At 38.3% G+C, this 20,966-nt stretch overlaps 1 protein-coding gene across 2 annotated transcripts in view; it reads right to left on the reverse strand.

The window, feature by feature from the left end:
• LOC110379691 (dual specificity tyrosine-phosphorylation-regulated kinase 2) overlaps positions 1 to 20,966 on the reverse strand; it is a 70,872-nt gene that overhangs the window by 13,568 nt on the left and 36,338 nt on the right. For both annotated transcript variants that reach the window (XM_064035240.1, XM_064035239.1), the window contains exons 3-7: positions 6,674 to 6,837; positions 4,041 to 4,318; positions 3,594 to 3,732; positions 2,647 to 2,818; positions 159 to 302 (exon numbers count right to left, since the gene is read on the reverse strand). In XM_064035240.1, the coding sequence (XP_063891310.1) occupies positions 159 to 302; positions 2,647 to 2,818; positions 3,594 to 3,732; positions 4,041 to 4,318; positions 6,674 to 6,837 (897 nt within the window). The remainder of the gene's footprint in view (positions 1 to 158; positions 303 to 2,646; positions 2,819 to 3,593; positions 3,733 to 4,040; positions 4,319 to 6,673; positions 6,838 to 20,966) is intronic.

Below are 20,966 nucleotides of genomic sequence, written 5' to 3' on the forward strand. Positions count from 1 at the left end.
TGTATTTTCAGCTGATCATAATAATTAGGAATTTGTGCATAACAAACATGTTGATTTAGTCTGAGTATTAAATGGTATCTTCTAGCTAGATCAAATATTGTTGTCTCTTGATGACTCTCAAAAGGCATTCAAAAAATGTTGCCATTTCTAAGACTTACCGAAAAACAGTCTCTTCCTAGTGGCATGGAGCAGGAGGTCTGGAGGAGGTGGTCCCAGCAGCTCCATGATGCAGGCCAGCTGTTCTGATTCATTCTCGCCCGGGAACAGCGGGTAGCCCGTGTGGAGTTCCGCTAGGATGCATCCTGGGACCAACAAAAAATATAGGTACATTATGTTAGAAACATTCGGTTCGGGCGAAATTTAGAAGCCAGAGTAACCAAAAATAACACCTGGTCTTGTGTCTCCATAATCAATTCATGGTCATAGAATAGTAACAGTCGTTTAACGAATAGTTTTGTAACAATAATGTCAAACCAGTAATCCAATGGTTACAATGTCCTATTTATTTTCTTGTCACTGTATTTAACATACTGCTACTAAACTTGAATCTTAATTCGTATGTGTCATTAAAATATGAACATAAGTATTCGGCAACTCAGTTTTAAGAATGACTTGAAAAAAAAACAAATGAAAGTCTTGAAGCATTCACGCACATAATACAACCTGTTTGATACATCAAGATGAGTCTTTAAAAACGAGTAGTAAACGAGAAGCGACCGGCTGGTAGCTTGGAGAACAAAATGAGTGGCGGAGGTGCCATAACGGAACATCGCCTAAGAAAGTAGCACGCCCAAATACGAGAGTGCAGAGGACGAGGAATGTTATTGTTTTTGCCCTGATACGCCTTCTTTGAACGCGAACATTGTTTGTTATACCAGAATTCGTTGACAGAGAGTCGAGACGTCTCAAAGAACCCGTTAGTTCACACGAAACTGGTCGTTTTGGTCTTAACCACTGTACGAATTTGACCTACAAAAAGGTGCCTGACCTACCTGCATTATAGCATCTCCGCTCATCTTTCTTTACTCCGTTGTCGGTAGCATTCGTCATAAGTTGCGTAAAGGCTGCATTCTTTAGCTTCGATAAGTGCTGTGCGAATCGAGAGGTCACCTTTCTCCCTCACTTTCTATAGCTAAGGCCTTTTACATAGTGTGCGATTATTCTGTTGTGTCTTTTGAAATATTTTGAAGAGGATTTTAAAACTTATAATATTGAGCTAATACGTTTACGTTTGTTTTAACTGATTACAGTTTTTTTAGAGTCACATTACTTCTGACAGCAAAAAAGCTTTTTTGCATCGTACAGGTGAAAAAAATTGGTACATCATCATTATCATCATCTGCTAAATCTTTCCCCATCTATGGTGGCATTTACTTCCAGTCTTACCAGTAGGTACATTGCTTATTATATCGGTTCATAAATTACTAGATCATTATCTTATTGCTTATTTTGGATCAGATTGCCTCATAGATACATTTTATTGGTCTTTAAAATTACACACCTCGTTGCGATTTTAGCACAAGTACCTATTTGTGACTGTTTTTCGTGTGACTGTAGAAACCTATACTTTGATTTTGCTATCATGTTTCGTTTTAGTATTTACGATTACGATTATTTTAAGGTCAAGTAGTGTTCCAGTATCGATTACCTAGACATTATTGGAGTGCTATCAATACTTGTAAGGTTCTAAATGTTACTTTCTCTTAGTATTTATTATTATTTCCGTACTGTTTAGTATCGATAAAGTTACTTTCAACTTCAATTACAATATCTTGACTTTCCTAAGCTTTTTTCGGTCACGTCTTTTTTCGTTGTCGTGTGTGAGAAGCCTTTGGTTATATCATCCGGATTATCATCAGTAGTAAAACGTATCTCAGTGGCTTCATTGACTCCGTCTATTTCACTCTATTTTGGAACATTAGACGGAGAAGCGATATGAAGATAATATGCTTTAACATTTTTATAGTTTAACTTTGCTTGTTTAACATCCATTCCAAATTCTCAATTGTTATGTAATTCTCTTTACGTACCTATGGCATTGCTCTTCGTCCCAATTCCTCGGTACAGAGTATTTATTGAAAACGCTTATTTAAATATTACCTAACTGTTTTTAGACCTGCAAGCTTTAATTGGTCTTGCGTATAGCAATTATTTTTGACACGAAGTATTTAACGCGACAAGTTTTTCTTTTTGTTACCAAATTATGATAACAATGTCAATTTTATGATGGAGATCTTCTTGACATTTGAATTACATGTCAATTTAGCTGTTACGATAGGTAGTATTGTCGAGTACCTACTGACATGTTTTGAAATAAATAGTACATGATTCGTTTTGAATTACTAGGTTATGATCAGATTCCAGCATAAGTGGATGCTTAAAATACCATCACTTTAGGAAAGTAGATTTTGATAAATCTGAATGATAGTATAGTGCAATATTTTGTGGGCCTACCACACGGAAGCTAAATGCACGAAAACTGCAATTGTAATGATAAAGTAAAAATTGCAATAAATGCCAGAAACATACATGTTATTCGATTTTGGGCTGTTGCATTACTATAGGTATACAACATTGCAAAAATGACGAAAACACCTAAAGTGTACAGCAAAAGTAATTTTTTCAACTAAAAGTCCAGTTACTCACCCATACTCCACATATCAATAGGGGTCCCGTACTGCAGGCCCAGTATGACCTCAGGGCTCCTGTAGAACCTCGACTGGATGTAGGTGTAGACTCGCGCATGCGTGTAGCACGAGCTGCCGAAGTCTATCACCTTGATGGAGGAACTGCCTCGCGCTTTGAGGAGGATGTTTTCCTGGAAGATGGCCGGAAAATATGAGCTCGGATGAAATGTAACAAATAAATTACCTATATTAATATAATAAAGAGGATATTTTTGTTGTTCTGCAACTATTGAACCGTATTGGAAAATTCTTTCACTGTTGGGAAGCTAGACTATATCCGAGTAACATAGGTTGTACTGTGTCCGGTTACGGGAAGAAATTTCCCGGGAACGCAGGTAACATAAGCTGGTATGTTATATTTATTGGTGTGATTGAATTTTGGCAAATATCCAAGGTTTTAAAGCACTTAAAAATGTTAACATTAAGAGGTCATTTGATCAAACAAAAAGCCTGACTGAACTGCAAAAAGGGTCAAAACCCAAATCACGAATTTTGAGCCCAACCATTCAGGATAAGGCGGCATGCATGACCTCACGATTTAAAGGTTAAGTGAGCGAAATGATTTCTGTTCCCGAATGTTCCAAAAAAGGTTTTTGCTTCCACCTGCGGTTTCAACCGCATCCCATACGAACTACTTCACTCATTTAGATAAAAAGCAACCTTTGGCCTCTCAGGATAAAGGATTTCACCAATCTGTCCAGTTGTTCCAGCATAGCGTGTTAGCAAACAAAAAATTCTTCAGCTATCTACATGTACACATAAAATAAAATAAATATTTAGGGACAAACAAAAAGACGTAACGCCTGATAGAAATCGAATATCACGACAAGCGCAACACCAGAGTGAATTGCCGAAAATTTAAGAAAGGAGTCTGGTCTTTCTTGAAGGTTGGAAGGTTAAACTCACAGGTTTGAGATCACAGTGTATGATGCTCTCTGCTTCCAGCAGCCTGAGACATCGTAAGAGGGAGCTCGCGAACCTCCTGATGAGGCTCAGACTGAAGCCCTGGTAGTTGTTCTTCTTGATCAGCTCGTATAGGTTGATACTGGAAATTTAAAAGATTTGTTGTTGTAAAATTGCGTGTTGCAACCATATTTAAACGTATTTTCAGTTTACCTTGGACACCGTGTTGTCTCTATAAGCGAAAATTATATTATTATATCCCTATGTAAAATATCTAAAGTTTGACTTAGTTGATTCACGGGGGGAAGGAATCTAATTCATTAGTGTAAAGAGGCACAATGGTAAGATGAACTTGATTACTCAGATCTTAAACGTTAATAATACAGGGAACGTAAAAGACTCTAGTTTTGAGAAAATAAAGATTAAACGTTTACTGTAATATCAGCTCACCTCATAAGCTCAAAACTGATACACAAATGGTTTCTAAAGTAGAAATAATCCAGCATATGTATCACATTGTGCGCTTGATCCTTGTCCTTCAGCCGCAGATGGTCCAACACCCTGACTTCCACCAGGGCCTGGTGGTGGAACCGCTTCTTGTTCCTGATGATCTTGATGGCGACTTGCGTGCCGTTGCGGTGGTCGTGAGCCCTGATGACTTGGCCGAAGGACCCTTTGCCTATAACTTCGAGGATCTCGTATCTGTAGGCTATGTGGTCATGGATTTGCTGAAAAGAAGAGGATGAAATTATTTAATTAGCTATAGGATTTTGAGTCCCCGCAAGCTGTATACTAAACTGTGGGCCATTAGTTGATCATTATGTGCCAGGAAACGGTGAATCCAGTCATTAGTATAATTTTTGTGGCGCTAATACCCGCCGGATACCTGATTGTTGGAATACCTATATCTACTGCATGACTTATGAGCTCGATCAATCTATCATCCGATAAAAAGTTTGCAGTTTACGGAGCTGCTCTTAGATAGATAACTATCTCAGGCGTCCACGGCCTAGAGGGTAATAATATTCGGCACGTTATAACTGGCAACATTTTGCAAGCTTTGCATGCATGTGTCGCAGCCTTAACAATTAAAGCCTTCATATCTCAAAATGGACAGCTAATAGCCCAAAACAAGAATGAATGGCATTATAATGGTGACCTCCCGCCCCGTTCGGACTTCCCTCCTAAATTACAATTGGAAAGTAAATAGAAACTACAGTCTACCTCATCAATATGGGACTTTAATTGGCAGTTTCCTTAAAGGTAACATATTATGCAAATTAATTATGTACTGGTATGTACATTCTCAGCAAAATTGCAGGGTTTAATTTAGTGCTAGATCGTGGCGTCCCATGGAAACCCGGATAAAATTAAGCCTGTAATCCGAGGTAGTATTTCGCGACCATTGAAAGAATCTTTGGAGTCTGCAGGACACAAACAAAGAAAGATGTTTTCCTCTTTATAATATAAATTAAGTTGGAATTAGATTGAAGGACATAGGTACCCCCATGTATATATCATTGAGGTGCTAAAGGTAAATTGATGTTATTTGCAAAAGCATATTCACGCAGTTTCGTGAATCAACTTATGCATAAACTCATTATAGATTTTTGATACAAGTTGACTAAAAGCCCATTACGCAATCCATTAGTGTGCTCTTAACTACTGACATACAGATTTTAAATCGACTCGAATAATCCATTTGAGTACTTAACGATAATATAATAGTAAAATAAGTGTATCTAAGTATAGGAAAGCTTCATATCGCATACCTAGAATCTTAGATCTAAAGAGGGCTAACTAAGAAAAAAAAAACATTTTTCAGAAAAGACGAAAAACTGATTCCTTCACCCCTGGGCGTTGTAGAAGTTTTCTGTATAGAACAATTCTTTTTGTATGCAACTAGAAGATATTTTTGGAATCTGTTTTGATGGTCGATGGGTATTCGTCTAAGAAATTTGATGTAATGTATGACTCAAAAAAACATATTTTTAAATTCTTTAATATATGTAGATTCTAAGTGTGCAATATTAAACCTTTGTACCATCAGCGACGATAAAAGGTTTCATATTACGTTCGCTCAATGTTTAAATATTGAAAAAGAATTTAATATTTTCAGTCCAGGTCCCAAAAGGTTACAAAACAGGTCAGGGTCAACATTTTTTGTGCGCAAAAGCAGAAATCCTTTGATTATAATTCAATGCTCGAGTTTCGTACAATTAATTTGGAATAATATCGGCTCTCTCAATTCCCATTCGGTATCCTATTTAAAATTCCATTTGAATGAATTCTTCGTTGAAACAAATCCGTATTTTATACATTTTTGTAATTATTTGTATAAAAGGCTTTTGGTTTTAATAAGCTTACAGGCAAACTCCGGATGTTTGTTTAATAAATATTTAATTCAATATTTAATCTACATATGTTCATGTACGTTTCATAAAATTGGAGTATGTGCCTATTGCAGTAGGTCTGTCTATCTATGTGCTTGTAGTAGGATAAAGATACCGGGGAGTTTTTTGCACCGCATGGGCCGGACTGAAATGAAATTCCTTTATAGCAAGTGTACTGAAAACTCAGTGTGTATCTATAGTCTGTTTTTTAATCTCGTAGACTAAATTGACACTTGCAAAATGTCAAACTTCCAAATAATTTTGCTAGCTCTGTGGTGCAGTGTTGTACTTACGATACCGGTTCGTTGAATCGTAACTTTTTATCTATAATAGACGAATTTAATATTCATTCAAAGTTTTATATTTACAATTCACGTACGTACACATGGCTGTACGACGTGCTACAAACTGCCAGGAATATCTGACCACGCAAAGCCATGCGTAATCGCGTCTATTAGTGCGTCTATTATAGATAAAAAGTTACGATTCAACGAACCGGTATCGTAAGTACAACACTGCACCACAGAGCTAGCAAAATTATTTGGAAGTTTGACATTTTGCAAGTGTCAATTTAGTCTACGAGATTAAAAAACAGACTATAAGCATGTGTAAAAAAAACTGAATTTTCAACCCTAAAACTAGTATGGTTCATTTAAAAATTATTCTTATCAGAATATTTATCGTTCTTACCTTATTATAGCTACCGTTTTCATCATCAAATCCGCAGTTATTAGGCAGGTTGGCCCTGGCCTGCACCTTGTTAGCTTCCAGTCCCAGGAACCAGATCTCCGGGTACTTCCTCACCTCGTTCCTCTCCCATTCCGATAGCCTGTCTCCGTACAGCTTAAGTGCTTCTGTAAAGAAAGAGATGATCATGTTAGAAACATTAAAAATATAGTTTTTGCTTTCTTATTTAGTGGTTCTTGTTTACAACCAAGAAATTCTTCTTGGGTTTGGTCGTCATCATCATTAGTCTTTTTAATATAGGGCAAATGCCTCTTCTCATACACAGAAGGAATTAATGTCAATCACCACGCTTGCTCGAAGCGGTTTAGCGATGATATATGTATAGCCTTCCTTGAGGTTTTCTCGAAATGTTTTTTTTCTACTTTACCCAATCTTTGATGTTCAAGATAAACTTAGAAAGTACATATAACTTTCACCACGGCAAATATCAATGTAACTTTTCTAAAAGATGAGGAAAAGCATCTTTGGGAACACTGGACTGACTTGACTAACGTGGTGTTTACCGCTCATTCCTCCTCTGTAGGAGAAGAGACTTATGCCCTGCAGTGGTACAACAAAAAGCCTGATGACATACTACCACTCTTCAAAAGCTCAATTCCCTATAACAACTTCTCATCTCCGATACAATAGATTACGTCAGTTGAGCTATAAATCTGTAGCTTCCACAGTGACCCGCATCCATCATGGCGGCCACTGTGACGTCACACTGGGGGTAATGACGCGGTATTACACGTGTTATACATAAATAATATACAATAGGATTTTTTGTATGTATTTTCTATGAGATGTAGCTATGTTGGGATAGTTCCGATCGTTTCCTTGATATACAATGTGTAATTTGATGTTAGCTACTTTTTTCTGAAGGCATTTTTCGTTCGGTAGGATCCTTTCCTATTACAAATGAGATCTATTTTGTTCTGATATGATTACTGATCAATTTTCTTAACTCTTTCACTAACTTCTAGATACAATTACTTATCTGTTGATGTTGAGAATTGTGGACAATCCAAATATATTTTAGGTCCCTATTCAAAAGTGTTCCAGAAATACCTCCACGTGCAGGACACAAGGGTCTAAATACAAGCTGTTGATTTGCATCCGTGCCATATTCAAGGAGGTAATTATGCTAATGATTCTCGACCCAAATCAATAAAAAAATTGGTACGTATTTTTTTTTCTTTAATTTTTTTTCGGAATTCCGTAAATGTCATCTAGCCTTATTTAAACTTGGCGCGTATGTTACTGGCGTTAAAACCGTGCTGCACCCTTACACAAACGTAAACACAAAGCATACGCAACGATCACTCATAAATTTCATTCATAAAATTGGATTACTTCGAAAATACCACGACATTACAATGACAAAAAAAGCAGTGCATATTAGTTATTTCCCATCTACTGTAATTCCAATCGATTATTTACGTATTGTATGTCCTCCTCCTGAACTATGGCACAAATGCAAATCAACACCTTGTATACAAGAATCTACATACATACGCATGGTATTCTAAAAGGGTCCCTGTCGTGACGTCACAACAACGTGACGACAGATAGAATGGGCACGTGTATGTGCGTCATTATTAATATGTAGATAGAATACAATGTGTGTTACGTATTTGGGTCCTTACGAAATGTAGAGAAAAATCTATAACTGATAATATGAACCGGAAAAGATTGTTTGGGTGAATGTGCTAATAACAACAGCGGCTGGTACGATTTCATTTCAAGTACCCATTTGTTACTTACACCAATGGCTGATAAAAAGGTGAAGGAAAACATAGTCTGAAATCACCAACCCGCATTGAGCAAGCGTGGTGATCAACGCTCAATCCTTCTCCTTGTGAGAAGAGGCCTGTGCCCAGCAGTGGGACGATAAAAAAGGCTGTAACAGTAACAGTAACCCATATGTTGGTGTTATAAATAGCCCATTTATTGAAAAGTACTATAGGCTACTATTCAAGTTATAAAAATATATAACGCGCCCAGTAAAATAAAGATCTAATGAAGTAGGTAGCTAGTTCCTGCATTTAATAAATCTTTATAACATGCATATTCTCGTTCATTGGAACTACTGCATCAAAGTATCTAGAGTAAGGCCTCATTAAATCCATCAAAGATACACCTAGAAAATGAAATAAACGTGAAAAGACCTTAATATAAATAGTGCTAGTATTAACATAGGTCAGGGTCTGGCCGTGAACTGGAAATGCAGGGCTGCTTGATACAACTGTAGTAATACTATATAGGTAAGACAGAATTTTGAACAATATGTTAATACAATAACTAGACTTTATAAAAGACATTTGAATTGGTTTTGGTACCTATCAGGGTTTTAAAAACGACAATACATACGCTTCGGTCATTTTAAAATGGCATATTATTATAATGGTAATTATGATATGAGTTTTGAAGACAGCTACTTAACAGCATTTCAATCCACCTCCCACTTTTCCTGATTACTCTTGGAACACCGTAAAATTCGTAGATTATAAAGAGCTGAAAAAGTCGTAAATATCGTTTGATTGAAAATGCTTGCAAATAAATGCAAAGAGGAAGCATCACTAAATAACCATTTCCTCCCATCATGTGCTCCAAATTCTAACCTAACAAGACTAAGAAAAGTTTAAGCAAAAACTGAAGAGCAGTACAAAATAATAGCCTTATGACTAGTCTTCTACCAACCACTGACAGCCCTAAGCATGATCTATTTGTTACAAGTGGTGACTGGAGAGGACTTTATAGCCTGCCCAGCGCGAGATAGCACTCACGTCTTACAATTTATTGCCGAGTCCTGCTCTAAATGTAGCTAGTGAATAGTGCAATATTCAGAGTTTATTGATTAGAAGTGAAGATATGTTTGAGATAGGTCAGAAGCATGAATGCATAAGGTTATTTGGAGTATATAGTGGAGAATATTTAATTAAGTATAAGCCGCGGTTATTAGAGAGTAGGTCTAGTTTAGGTACGATATAGACTTAGGTATACATTTATGTTTTATCTCATGATAGCAGGAAGACATACTAATGTGTGTAAATATGAACCTTGACTTTGTATGACTTGGTTTTCGGCTACTACTGAGCGTTCCTGAGCTTACACATGCAAGAAAATATGCTACGCGTAGTTCGGTTTTGCCCAACTGAAAATAATCAGGAAACTATGAATAGTAATGGTCTTGTTTGAGGGTTTAATCGAAACGATCAAAGCATTTACTAAAAAGAGTACCTAAGTACCTTATAAATAAACGAACGGACTTACAGAGAGAACAATTCATTTAAAAACTCTAAACCCGACCAACCCATCAGAAAGTATTTTTAGAATTTTCAAACAACCGTGTTATTTACCCGTTTCCTTTATTCATTTCAGTTTCAATTTAAATACTTTTCGCAAGGGTTTTCAATAAACAGTGGTAGCGTTGATAGGAACCTTTTTATTTGCTGAAACATCAGCTATTCGTTGTTTTGTATTCAGGCTCACGTACTGAATTCTATTTTATTGACTGCTAGCATTTGCATGAAGATTTCAGAGTATCTTGGAGGCCATTTTGTAGGCTGAGTTATGGCGTACAGCTTGGTAGAGGAAACTGGTGCAACATGTTTGGTAAATACGATGTATCAATAGTACCTAAGCTTGTGTACAGTAAACTTCAGTTCACAGATTTATAGGAAAATCGTACTTATTACTATGAGTTAAAGTGCATGACAGTTACCACAGATGTGCAGTCTACCGTACCTATTATGAATCTAATTGAATGCATGATGCAAAATGTCCATATAAAGGGAGTTTAGAAATATTTTTATAAAAATTAGCTACTTATTTCCATATTCGTACCTAATCGTATTACTCGGTAATTTACCAAATAATAATATCAGTAAATGACCTGCATTAAAAACAATAACTTATATACGTTTTTCGCATTTTCGTAATTATCTAATATACATAGCGAAAGTATTATAAATCTCTGTTATGAACGCATTAAGCGGTAAACAGCTCATTAGGTATTCTTATAAGTTATACGGACTTAAAGCTGCGGTTACCTTAATGAGGAAAAACGGGGAAATTACTCATTCTTGAAACGATGACTGCCTGTGAATGTATTTTTTATTAGTTTCATCCCAGTATTAAAAATATATATATATCTTAAATGACTCCTGTGGCTAAACCACTGAATGGATTAGGTTATTTTTTACAATTCGCCATAGAATATCACAAAGTATATGTATGTGATAGGATTTAATGTGATTAGGTATGACACACCCGATATACTAATTAGAAAGTAGACTTAAGACGTTTATGAATATATTTAGTTGTAAATACAGATAATTTTAATCTGAACTATGTCCATTTACCAGAGTAGATAACTAAGTAACATCAATATCACCTTTATACACATTGCGGCATCCTATTTTGCAGGTTTTCATAAAACATCATAATTATTTTCTTAATTACATGAATGGTAACAGCGCCATAATACTTACAGAGAGACAGATAACCATTACGGACTTTTAATGGTAAGTATACTGGTGAAAGATCTTCCTTTGTTTAAAATATTCTACGTAATTTCATTAATGGAATACAAATCTTGACATTTCCGACTATGATGATACTTAACGAACGAGCTACGGCTAGATTTTTCTTTTAGTTATGCTTAAGTTATAATAGAATAAGTTTTCATATAATTCTGGTATCCTTAGGTAATTTCTATATTATATCTATACGTATCTCCATCAGCTGGTCGGTTTTATTAAAAGATCTACCAATATACCTAAATTAATATGCAAAAATGCTCTGAGAATGGCCATTGATTTTTTTCTTCCAGTAGATACTTTTTGTTTGTCATTTCCACAAGAGATAGGTAAAGCTTAAAAAAATATCCAGACACAGTGATCATGAAATGTAATCAGCTCTAAACTGTTTCTTTTCATAGCTCCATTTGAAGATATTTATTTATTTTTGCACACATTTTACAAAAAAAAAGAAAACTGTACAATGGCAAAGATAACAGTAGGTACAGAATTACCACACTATCTTTCCTACTTGAACTTGAAATAAGTAAGTATATCACTGACGAAGAACATTACAATTTCCTACCCGCGGGATCCATTTTCCTCTGAGACTGTGACGTCACTTAGCGTCCTCATACGTCATGGTTAATAGGATTCGCGAGCTCACTCATGACGTTATCTTTTATAGGATTGGAAATCTTGATACCTGAATGTTAAGATTCTGTTTTAGTGTGTTTTGGTGTTTCGAAGTCTTAGTTTCTTTAAATATTTTTGTTTTAATGGATAATGTTCATGGTATCTTAAATCATAGTCCACTATCTACTAGTCTACTCTACTGAATGAGGTCCTGGGTCAGGCCAAAATGTCATTGCAGATATTTTATAAAACAGCATTTTAGGAACTTACAAAGCAGCCCGGAATGTGGAAGATGGTGAACACATGAACCTGTGAGTCAGTTTAATGCTAATGCCTCCTTAAAGTTCCCTCATCGACAATGGTTTTTGATCTCACAAAGAACTAACATCACAAATAAAAATTCCAACCTCAAAATATAAATGTATTTCAATTCAATTGACACATAAGTAAGTTCAATTACCAAACGTTTGTCGAAACCAATATAATTCGATCCTAACATGTTCGTACTAGGGTACTCAGCTCGCGTTAGTTTTAACGAGAAACCGACTTGCCCAAGGGGATATATCGCTCCAATAACTACCACCAATAAATATACTCAAAGATTTATTCGTGTGTAAGTTTTTATATATTTCTGGTTCAGTTAGTCGAAGTACTCTTGATATATTTAGCTGTAACTAAGTTCGGTTTCAAAGAATATGACCTTGCTTGGTTGAATCATATTTGGAGAAAGAGCCATTGATTACATTTAACTTTATGAATGAATACACCCAGGTTTCAGGCAACAATTATTACTGCTCGAATATGCAGTTTTAGGCTAAGATAATAATCTCTTTGGCATTCTCCTCCTGGTCATGGTTGCCAGACTCAATTTTTATCAAGGACACAAAATATTTCAAAGATATACAATGAACAACACCTTTATTTTCAAAATCCTTTCATTATTATTTTCATCCAAACGTAAAAAGAATACTAAACAGCTAATTACCGTTGAAAATTAAAGATGGCGTCGGCGTCAGTTGGTTGTTCCCGCGCAAATTGCGACTGTCTACCAGAAATAGATAAATGCGTTGCTTCTTAGTGACAGACTTAACTCTCAGGGGACGAATTACGAGTCTTCTACTCTTGTATTTACAGTTTTGATGTAATTGCTCTTAATATATTCTGTTGGGGGTTAAAATAGGTTCAATTTCCTAGTAGTTTATCTTGAGACTTCAGAAACAAGTGAGCTTAAGCTACTTAGCGAATTTGGAAGGTGTAGGAAAAGACCTGTGCCCTGCAGTAAACCAAAAAAAAGGCTGATGATGATGATGACCCAGTAACCAACTGCAACTTTTCACCAGTCTTTTACATGGTACGTCAGGAATCATCCACCTGGTCTAATTTGAGGGTCCTTCACAAGTACGTAACCTTTAACAGTGGTAACTTTGACATGATTATATTGAAAAAACAATCAACATAAAAAGTCAACAAGATTTAATCACTCCTTCAACGGCAAGCACTTCACAAGGAAATATCGGAACTTATATAAACTTTACCGCAAACACGTAACAACCATTAGGTACGTGAACTTAAAACTGTAATATGACAAGTTTATACCATGGCCCTCTGAACTAGAGTAATTGAATAGTTTAGTTCGGAAACCACTTAATAACGTCTCTCTTCGTTTAGAAACGAAAGGTCGTAAGTCGGTTATTAGATTATGTTGTGTTTTGTTTTGATAGCTTTTACTTGAGATTATTGGACGTATGATAGATGAGGGGGTCGAGGTCAGATAGGCAGTCGCTCCTTGTAAAACATTGGTACTCAGCTGCATTCGGTTGGACTGGAAGCCGACCTCAACATAGTGGGGAAAACGCTAGGAAGATGGTGATTGGACGTGTGATTGATGAAACTGTATATTAGTTTTTACCTGATAATCTTCAAATACTGCGTACTGCTTAATATTTGTACATCTAAGTATCGTTGTAAGTAATCCGAAGCTAGGTCGAGAAGTATTCTTACAAATCAAAATAACATTGAAAAATGAGCAGCCAGTGAAGTTCCATCTCGACCATCTCAATAGAGAAAGTGACAATTTAAAACGTTTTAAAGCTCCTAGACAATGCGTCAGAGCAAAGTGCTCCCTAGCGTCAAGCTATTATCCAATCCATTCTAGACATGTTCCGACCATATTTACCTGATAGATCAAAAGTTGAAAGTTCTATATCTTAAAACACAAAATTTTCCAAAAATGGTTTTGATAAATTACCAAATAGGTACCAAAAACAAGTAATTTCAAGTAATATCCAGCTAGAATGTCAAATATCAAAAAGGTTGCGGTAAGAAATAGGTACACGAGCGGAAAAAGAACTTTCTCATAAAGAAAGCTAAGAATTTATTCATAAAAAAGGTATCCCGAACGTTCCTTTTTACGAAAGCAACGCGAACTTTATTGAAAGTTTTCAAAATATGTAGATGAGACTTTTACAGGATTTGTTTTTCTGACCTTTGAGTTTTTTTTTAAAGATGTTAAAATGAGATTATTTTTAGATACCATTTTACTTAACAAAGTTATTACAAGCTGAGAAAATAACTTTTCCTTACAGCAATTTAAGTATATTTTATATTGGACTGGTAAGTCCCTACTGTTGTACCTGCGTCCCCAGTACTTTTCGCAATTGGATAAAAATAAGCCTTTATAGCCTAAACAAACCACTACCTAATTACTTTAAAGGGTAAGTCAGGACACTTAATCTTACCACCACCAGTGAAAACAACAAAGGCTCCAATTTAACTATACATATTCCAAAACAACTATCCAAACTATAAATCCTAAAATTTGGCACCCAACGCGACCTACCGAATTCAGCAAAAATAGGTAGCGGGTAGGTGACTGTGCCAAATCACTGCAGGCCATTGACACAGCCGCGATTCTGCCATCCAATTCGCTTAACAGTACACTCACATTGAAAACTTTTAGTCGGCCGACTATCGGCCCATTGGTAGGAAAAACATAGAGTAACCGCATACTGCAGACCAAACATTCAGACGGCGCCGGTTCTCCCGATGGTGGGCAATATTTTTTTATCTGCATGATCAAAACCTGCCGGGGCTGCGGGATTATTCGAAAGAGTTACCGCCATGATACAGTAAGGCTCAAGATAGACAATGATGGGTTTCAGTTAGTAAGAGTCTGACACGCCCTCACGCTGCACCCAAAGCCGGAGAGCATTTGATGATTTAGCAAAATTTTTTTTAGATATTATTTTTTTTTAAACTTGATTCCAATCACAGCTTTCAGTCGGTGTGAGACCGACTAAATACCTAATCTTTGTAATGTGCGTACCACCATTCATCTTCATTATGAGCCCAACCAATCTATCGGCCGACTAAAAGTTTGCAGCCTGCTCTAAAAGCTGGAACGCTGGTTGGTGAGCACACTGAACACCCATTGTGTTCGGCTTTAGTGTTATTAAATCGCTTTTTGTCAACTGAACTGCGTTGCAGCGCTGCAGCCGCTTTTTGTTAAGCGCTATCGCGAGTGTGCAAGTGATTTCGGATGACCGGTTTGTGCAATGATTTTTGGCATAGGTATTTGTTTAAAATATTTAGGTAAAACATTTTATTCTGAATAGGAGTATATACAAGTACCCTTATCTACCACAGTATTTGATTGAGGATGAGACATCTATGGGTACTTATAAAGCTAAAAAGTTTGTCAACTAATTTGTTTGGCGAAAGACTGGATCGATCTTAAAGAATATTTCAGTAGTAGATAGCCCATTTATCAAGGAAGGTTACTTTCTATTCAGATACGCGAAGTAGGTCCCACAGGACACGAGTAAAATTGCGGGAAACATGATATAAATTAGCACAGTTTCAAACTATAGAAAACAACAAAGATTCAAATATTTTTCACAGATTCTCTCCACTATTTTCACAAGACACAAGACGTCATTAGTCATTATGTGACACCGTGACACACGGCACATTTTCTTGGTCCAATTGAGTGCCGTGTTGACCTACTTGCAGGTCCGAGAGCTCTCCAAATAAATGGCGGACACGGCCTGTCTATCCGTATGTGGCTTACCGATCGGTAGGTTTGTATAGGTGTAAAGCAAGGTCAGTATTTTGTATAGCTGTGGTCTTTTTGGGACGGGAATAAGAGTAATTGCGTTAAAGAATTCAAAGTTAGAAACTATCACTACATATTATAAAACAAAATCCTTTGTCGTGTCTGTCTGTGAGGGGTAGGTGAACTCAAAATCGGATTAAGGTACCTACTTACGGGGCTGCGGGTTGTTCGAAAGAGATACCGCGGCCCTGGTACATAAAAGGCCTATGACGGAACACGACGGTTTTTAGTCAGTAAGAGTCTGACACTCCCTCACCGCTGCTAACCCACAGCGGGAGGGGTCATATGATGATTTTTAACGTCGGAAAAAAAAAAAAAAGGTACCTACTTACGGTTTTTACCACGTAGGTTATTTATGAGTTAGGTTTATGTCTACATATATCCAGTCACTGCCTAAGGAGCTCGCTAGCTATTAATAATGACAGACCAATGAAAAAAACATTTGTTATAATTTTCAAGTATAGAGCATATTCCAGGAGAAAAACAGCAGGTTTTTTCAAAGATTCTCTCCGTATAACGAAAAACTTCCCGCACGTGCCAAACAAAATCAATACTGCATAAAAAGGGGAATACTTTTGACCTTTACTTTATTCATATTATCTTTTTTAAAGACCAGGGTGCAACCCCGGGCAGATATTATGACTTCACTTCGTGTAGGCGTGAGAAGTGGACTCTCTACTGGATATTATTTGCTTATTTACGCTATGTATGTAATATAAGAGAAGCCTATCAATATTGAAAAGCAGCTTCTCGATGTTGGCTGTCAAAAACTGTTTTTTTTTTTCAAATTAATCGAATGAATAGTTCCTTGAGCAAATAAACAGACAAACTCTTCAGTTTTTTTAATATTAGTAAAGATGGGGTTACTATTAAGATTCCTGAAATAATTCTAAAGCTGTAAAAAATGCTCGTAAACAAACATTCTCACCTTGTCAAATAAACTAACGCCATGTAGCTTGAAATAGCAACTGTAACAGCACGCTGATAAATATTAAATTGTGCAAAGGGAGCTAGAGACGCTCGTAAAACTACTCTCTGTGTTACCTGGGACTTGGTGACCGAATAGTTATTAACTGTGGTTTGTTACTGTTGTTATGTAGACTAGTAATATGTATTGCAAATACATAGATTGCCGTGTAGCGACGGCTTAAGAATACATATGTCGCTACCCCTTCTTCCAGTGGGTGTCGTAGAAGTCGACTAATGGAGACAATTGCACCGAACACCAGTGCGAGAGAAGGAAAACTCGAAAAAAACCCTCTATCAACCCGTCTGGCCAGCGTGATAGCAGTAGGCTAAATACCTCCATGAGCAGCACAAAAAAGCCACGGCCCCTAGTTCCCGGCAGTCCCGCTATTCCCGGTCACGGTGGCGACCGTGGTTACGGCGGGGCAGGGGGTGCGAAGAATCTCCGGGTTACGGGAGGCCACCAAACAAAACTGACTCTGGCGACGTACAACGGCCGCACGCTACGGCTTGACTCGCATCTGGCGCAACTCGAGGTGGAACTTGGGAAGATTAGGTGGCACATATTAGGGTTATGTGAAGTTCGAAGAGAGGGGGAGGACACCATAACCCTCGAATCAGGTCACCTAATGTACTTCCGAGAGGGAGACCAACAATCCCAAGGTGGCGTTGGGTTTCTGGTTAATAAGTCCCTAGCTGATAACGTTGTGGAGGTGTCTAGTGTGTCGAACAGGGTAGCGTACCTTATCATAAAGCTCACCGACAGGTATAGCCTCAAGGTAGTGCAAGTGTACGCACCGACCTCGACACATTCAGACGATGAAGTGGAGGATATGTTTGATGATATATCAAGGGCCCTCCACTTCACTACAAAGACCCATTACACCGTTGTCATGGGGGACTTTAACGCTAAAGTGGGAGTACAGACTTGCGGCGAATCGGCAGTAGGATCCCATGGATTTGGAAGCAGGAATCATAGGGGGCAAATGCTCGTCAACTTCCTCGAACGCGAGGGGCTCTTTTGATGAACTCCTTTTCAAAAGCAGCCCCAAAAAGTGGACGTGGCAAAGCCCCGACACTATGACTAAAAATGAGATTGACTTCATCATGACGAACAAGAAGCACATATTCAGAGACGTCTCCGTGATCAATAGGTTTAATACCGGTAGCGATCACCGACTTGTCCGAGGCTCTCTGAATATCAACTTCAAGGCCGAACGTTTCCGTCTGATGAAGGCCAGGCTCCGACCAACACTGCTCCAAACCATGACAGGATCCGAAACGTTCCAGTCAAATTTGAGAACCGATTTGCCGCCGTGGAAACCACAACAGACGTTAACCAGAACCACGAATATGTGGTTCGGATCCTCAGGGAGGAAGGTTCGAGATTCTGTAACATGCAGCGTAAGGGCAAGAAATCAAAGCTTTCGGAAGAGACATTAGGCTTATGAAGAAACGACGTGAAAACCCGCCTGTCACTTCGTCAGCTAAGCGGGCTCTAAACCAAGAGATCAACAAGCACGTACGACGCGACCTCCGGTACCAATACTCTTGCCATTGAAAGAGCAATTGAGCTGAATCGGGGGTCAAAGGTGTTCGTACAATCTCTTGGAAGAAGCCACTTGACGAAGCTGACCACAACAAGTGGAGAAGTCGTTTCTTCGGTGCCGGCAGTCCTTTCGGAAGTGGAAAATTTCTATGGCCGGTTATACGCATCGCATGCATCTCGACCTGATCCCGGAAATGAGGATTCTAGAGCCACATTAACACGCCATTTCACCGAAGACCTGCCAGAAGTCAGCAGTGGCGAAATCGAGATCGCTCTGAGACAGCTCAAAAATGGAAAAGCCCCTGGCGAGGATGGCATTACAACAGAGCTTTTAAAAGCAGGAGGTAAGCCCGTACTGGGGGAGCTCCAGAAGCTTTTTAATGCCGTCCTGTTTGAAGGAGAACTCCAGAGGCGTGAGTAGGAGTGTTGTCGTCCTGTTCTTCAAAAGGGAGACAAAACCCAGTTGAAGAACTATCGACCCATTTCCTAAGCCACGTCTATAAGCTGTTCTCAAGAGTGATCACGAACCGACTTGCGCGAAGACTCGACGAATTCCAACCACCGGAGCAGGCTGGGTTTCGGAGCGGATACGGCACCATAGACCACATCCACACAGTGCGGCAGATTATACAGAAGACCGAAGAGTATAATCAGCCCCTGTGTCTAGCATTTGTGGACTATGAGAAGGCCTTTGACTCGGTTGAAATCTGGTCTGTTCTGGAGTCCCTGCAGCGTTGTCAAGTAGATTGGCGATACATCCAAGTGATGAGATGTCTCTACGAAGCCGCTACAATGTCCGTCCAAGTACAGAATCAGCAAACAAGGCCCATACCGTTGCATCGAGGTGAGACAAGGGGATGTTATTTCCCCGAAACTGTTCACTAATGCAATGGAGGATATGTTCAAGACGCTGAACTGGAAAGGACGCGGCATCAACATCAATGGCGAACACATCTCTCACTTGAGATTTGCTGACGATATCGTCATCATGGCGGAAACGCTGCAGGACCTACAACAGATGCTGAACGACCTGGCTGAATCTTCTCTACGCATCGGCCTACGGATGAACTTGGACAAAACCAAGGTCATGTTCAATGAACATGTTCTACCGGAACCGATTGCGATACACGGCGCCGTTCTCGAAGTTGTTCGGAAATATGTATACCTCGGGCAGACATTGCAGTTAGGTAGAAACAACTTTGAGGACGAGGTGAATAGGAGAATTCAGTTGGGTTGGGCTGCATTTGGGAAGCTACGTCGAGTCCTAACATCGTCGATTCCACAGTGCCTAAAGACAAAAGTCTTCAATCAGTGCGTCCTACCTGTCATGACTTACGGAGCCGAAACGTGGACACTGACGGTACGGCTGGTCCACAAGTTTAAAGTCGCTCAGCGGGCTATGGAAAGAGCTATGCTCGGCGTTTCTCTGAGGGATCGCATCAGAAATGAGGTAATCCGTCAGAGAACCAAGGTCATCGACATAGCCTACCGAATCAGCAAGCTGAAGTGGCAGTGGGCTGGCCATATTAGCCGAAGAACCGATAACCGTTGGGGTAAACGAGTTCTAGAGTGGAGACCGCGCCTCGGCAAACGTAGTGTAGGACGTCCTCAGGCACGGTGGAGTGATGACTTGCGCAAGACGGCTGGCAGGAGCTGGATGCGAGAAGCCGAAAATCGATCTCAGTGGCGTGCACTTGGAGAGGCCTATGTCCAGCAGTGGACTGCGATAGGCTGATGATGATGATGATGATACATAGATTGAAAGTGAAAGGATTAAAAAATGTTATAGTCCAGTCATTTTAGGTTTTTAGAAATGAAAAAAATCCTAGTGCGCTGAATTTATATTGCCTTTATTAGCATTGCCGTGATGTTATGAAAATGTGAAAACCCGATATTGATATCTTGCCTACTAAACAAAGTATAATGGTGTTGTTTCTAGCCTACCTAGCGATGAGAGAGCTATTTAAGACTCAAATAGTATCTACAACTGAGATTACCGCGTTCAAGCAAACATAAATTCTTCAACTTAATAACATTACTAAGTATACATAGATCAAACCATGCATCCCACAAAATGCAGTATTCACTGAAACCGATGGTATTTCCCTTGATATATACTCTGCCCGCGTGTTCATCCGCATTGCGTCGAAACTAATGCTCTTTACAGCAGTTTAAACGTACGGTAACTAAATATACGGGCGCTGGGAGAACTTTCTTTCTTTGTGATTTTTGGTAGTAAGTCTGGCTACCTGCTGATATTTATAGCTTTTTTTACGTTTGGTCTTTTAATGGGTATTAAGTAGCTGTTCTCTGCAGTTTAAACCAATTTATTTCTATACAATAGGTCAACATAAGAAAATCTTTGATGATGGTTACCATTTTTTTCTTAAGTATATATATAGAAAAAATTACAATATTTCTTGAAAGAAAACCATACTTCGATTAATGGCTAATGAAAGAAATTTGAAA

The sequence above is a fragment of the Helicoverpa armigera genome, chromosome 6 (genome assembly GCF_030705265.1).
Source record: "Helicoverpa armigera isolate CAAS_96S chromosome 6, ASM3070526v1, whole genome shotgun sequence".
NCBI classification, from domain to species: Eukaryota; Metazoa; Arthropoda; class Insecta; order Lepidoptera; family Noctuidae; genus Helicoverpa; species Helicoverpa armigera.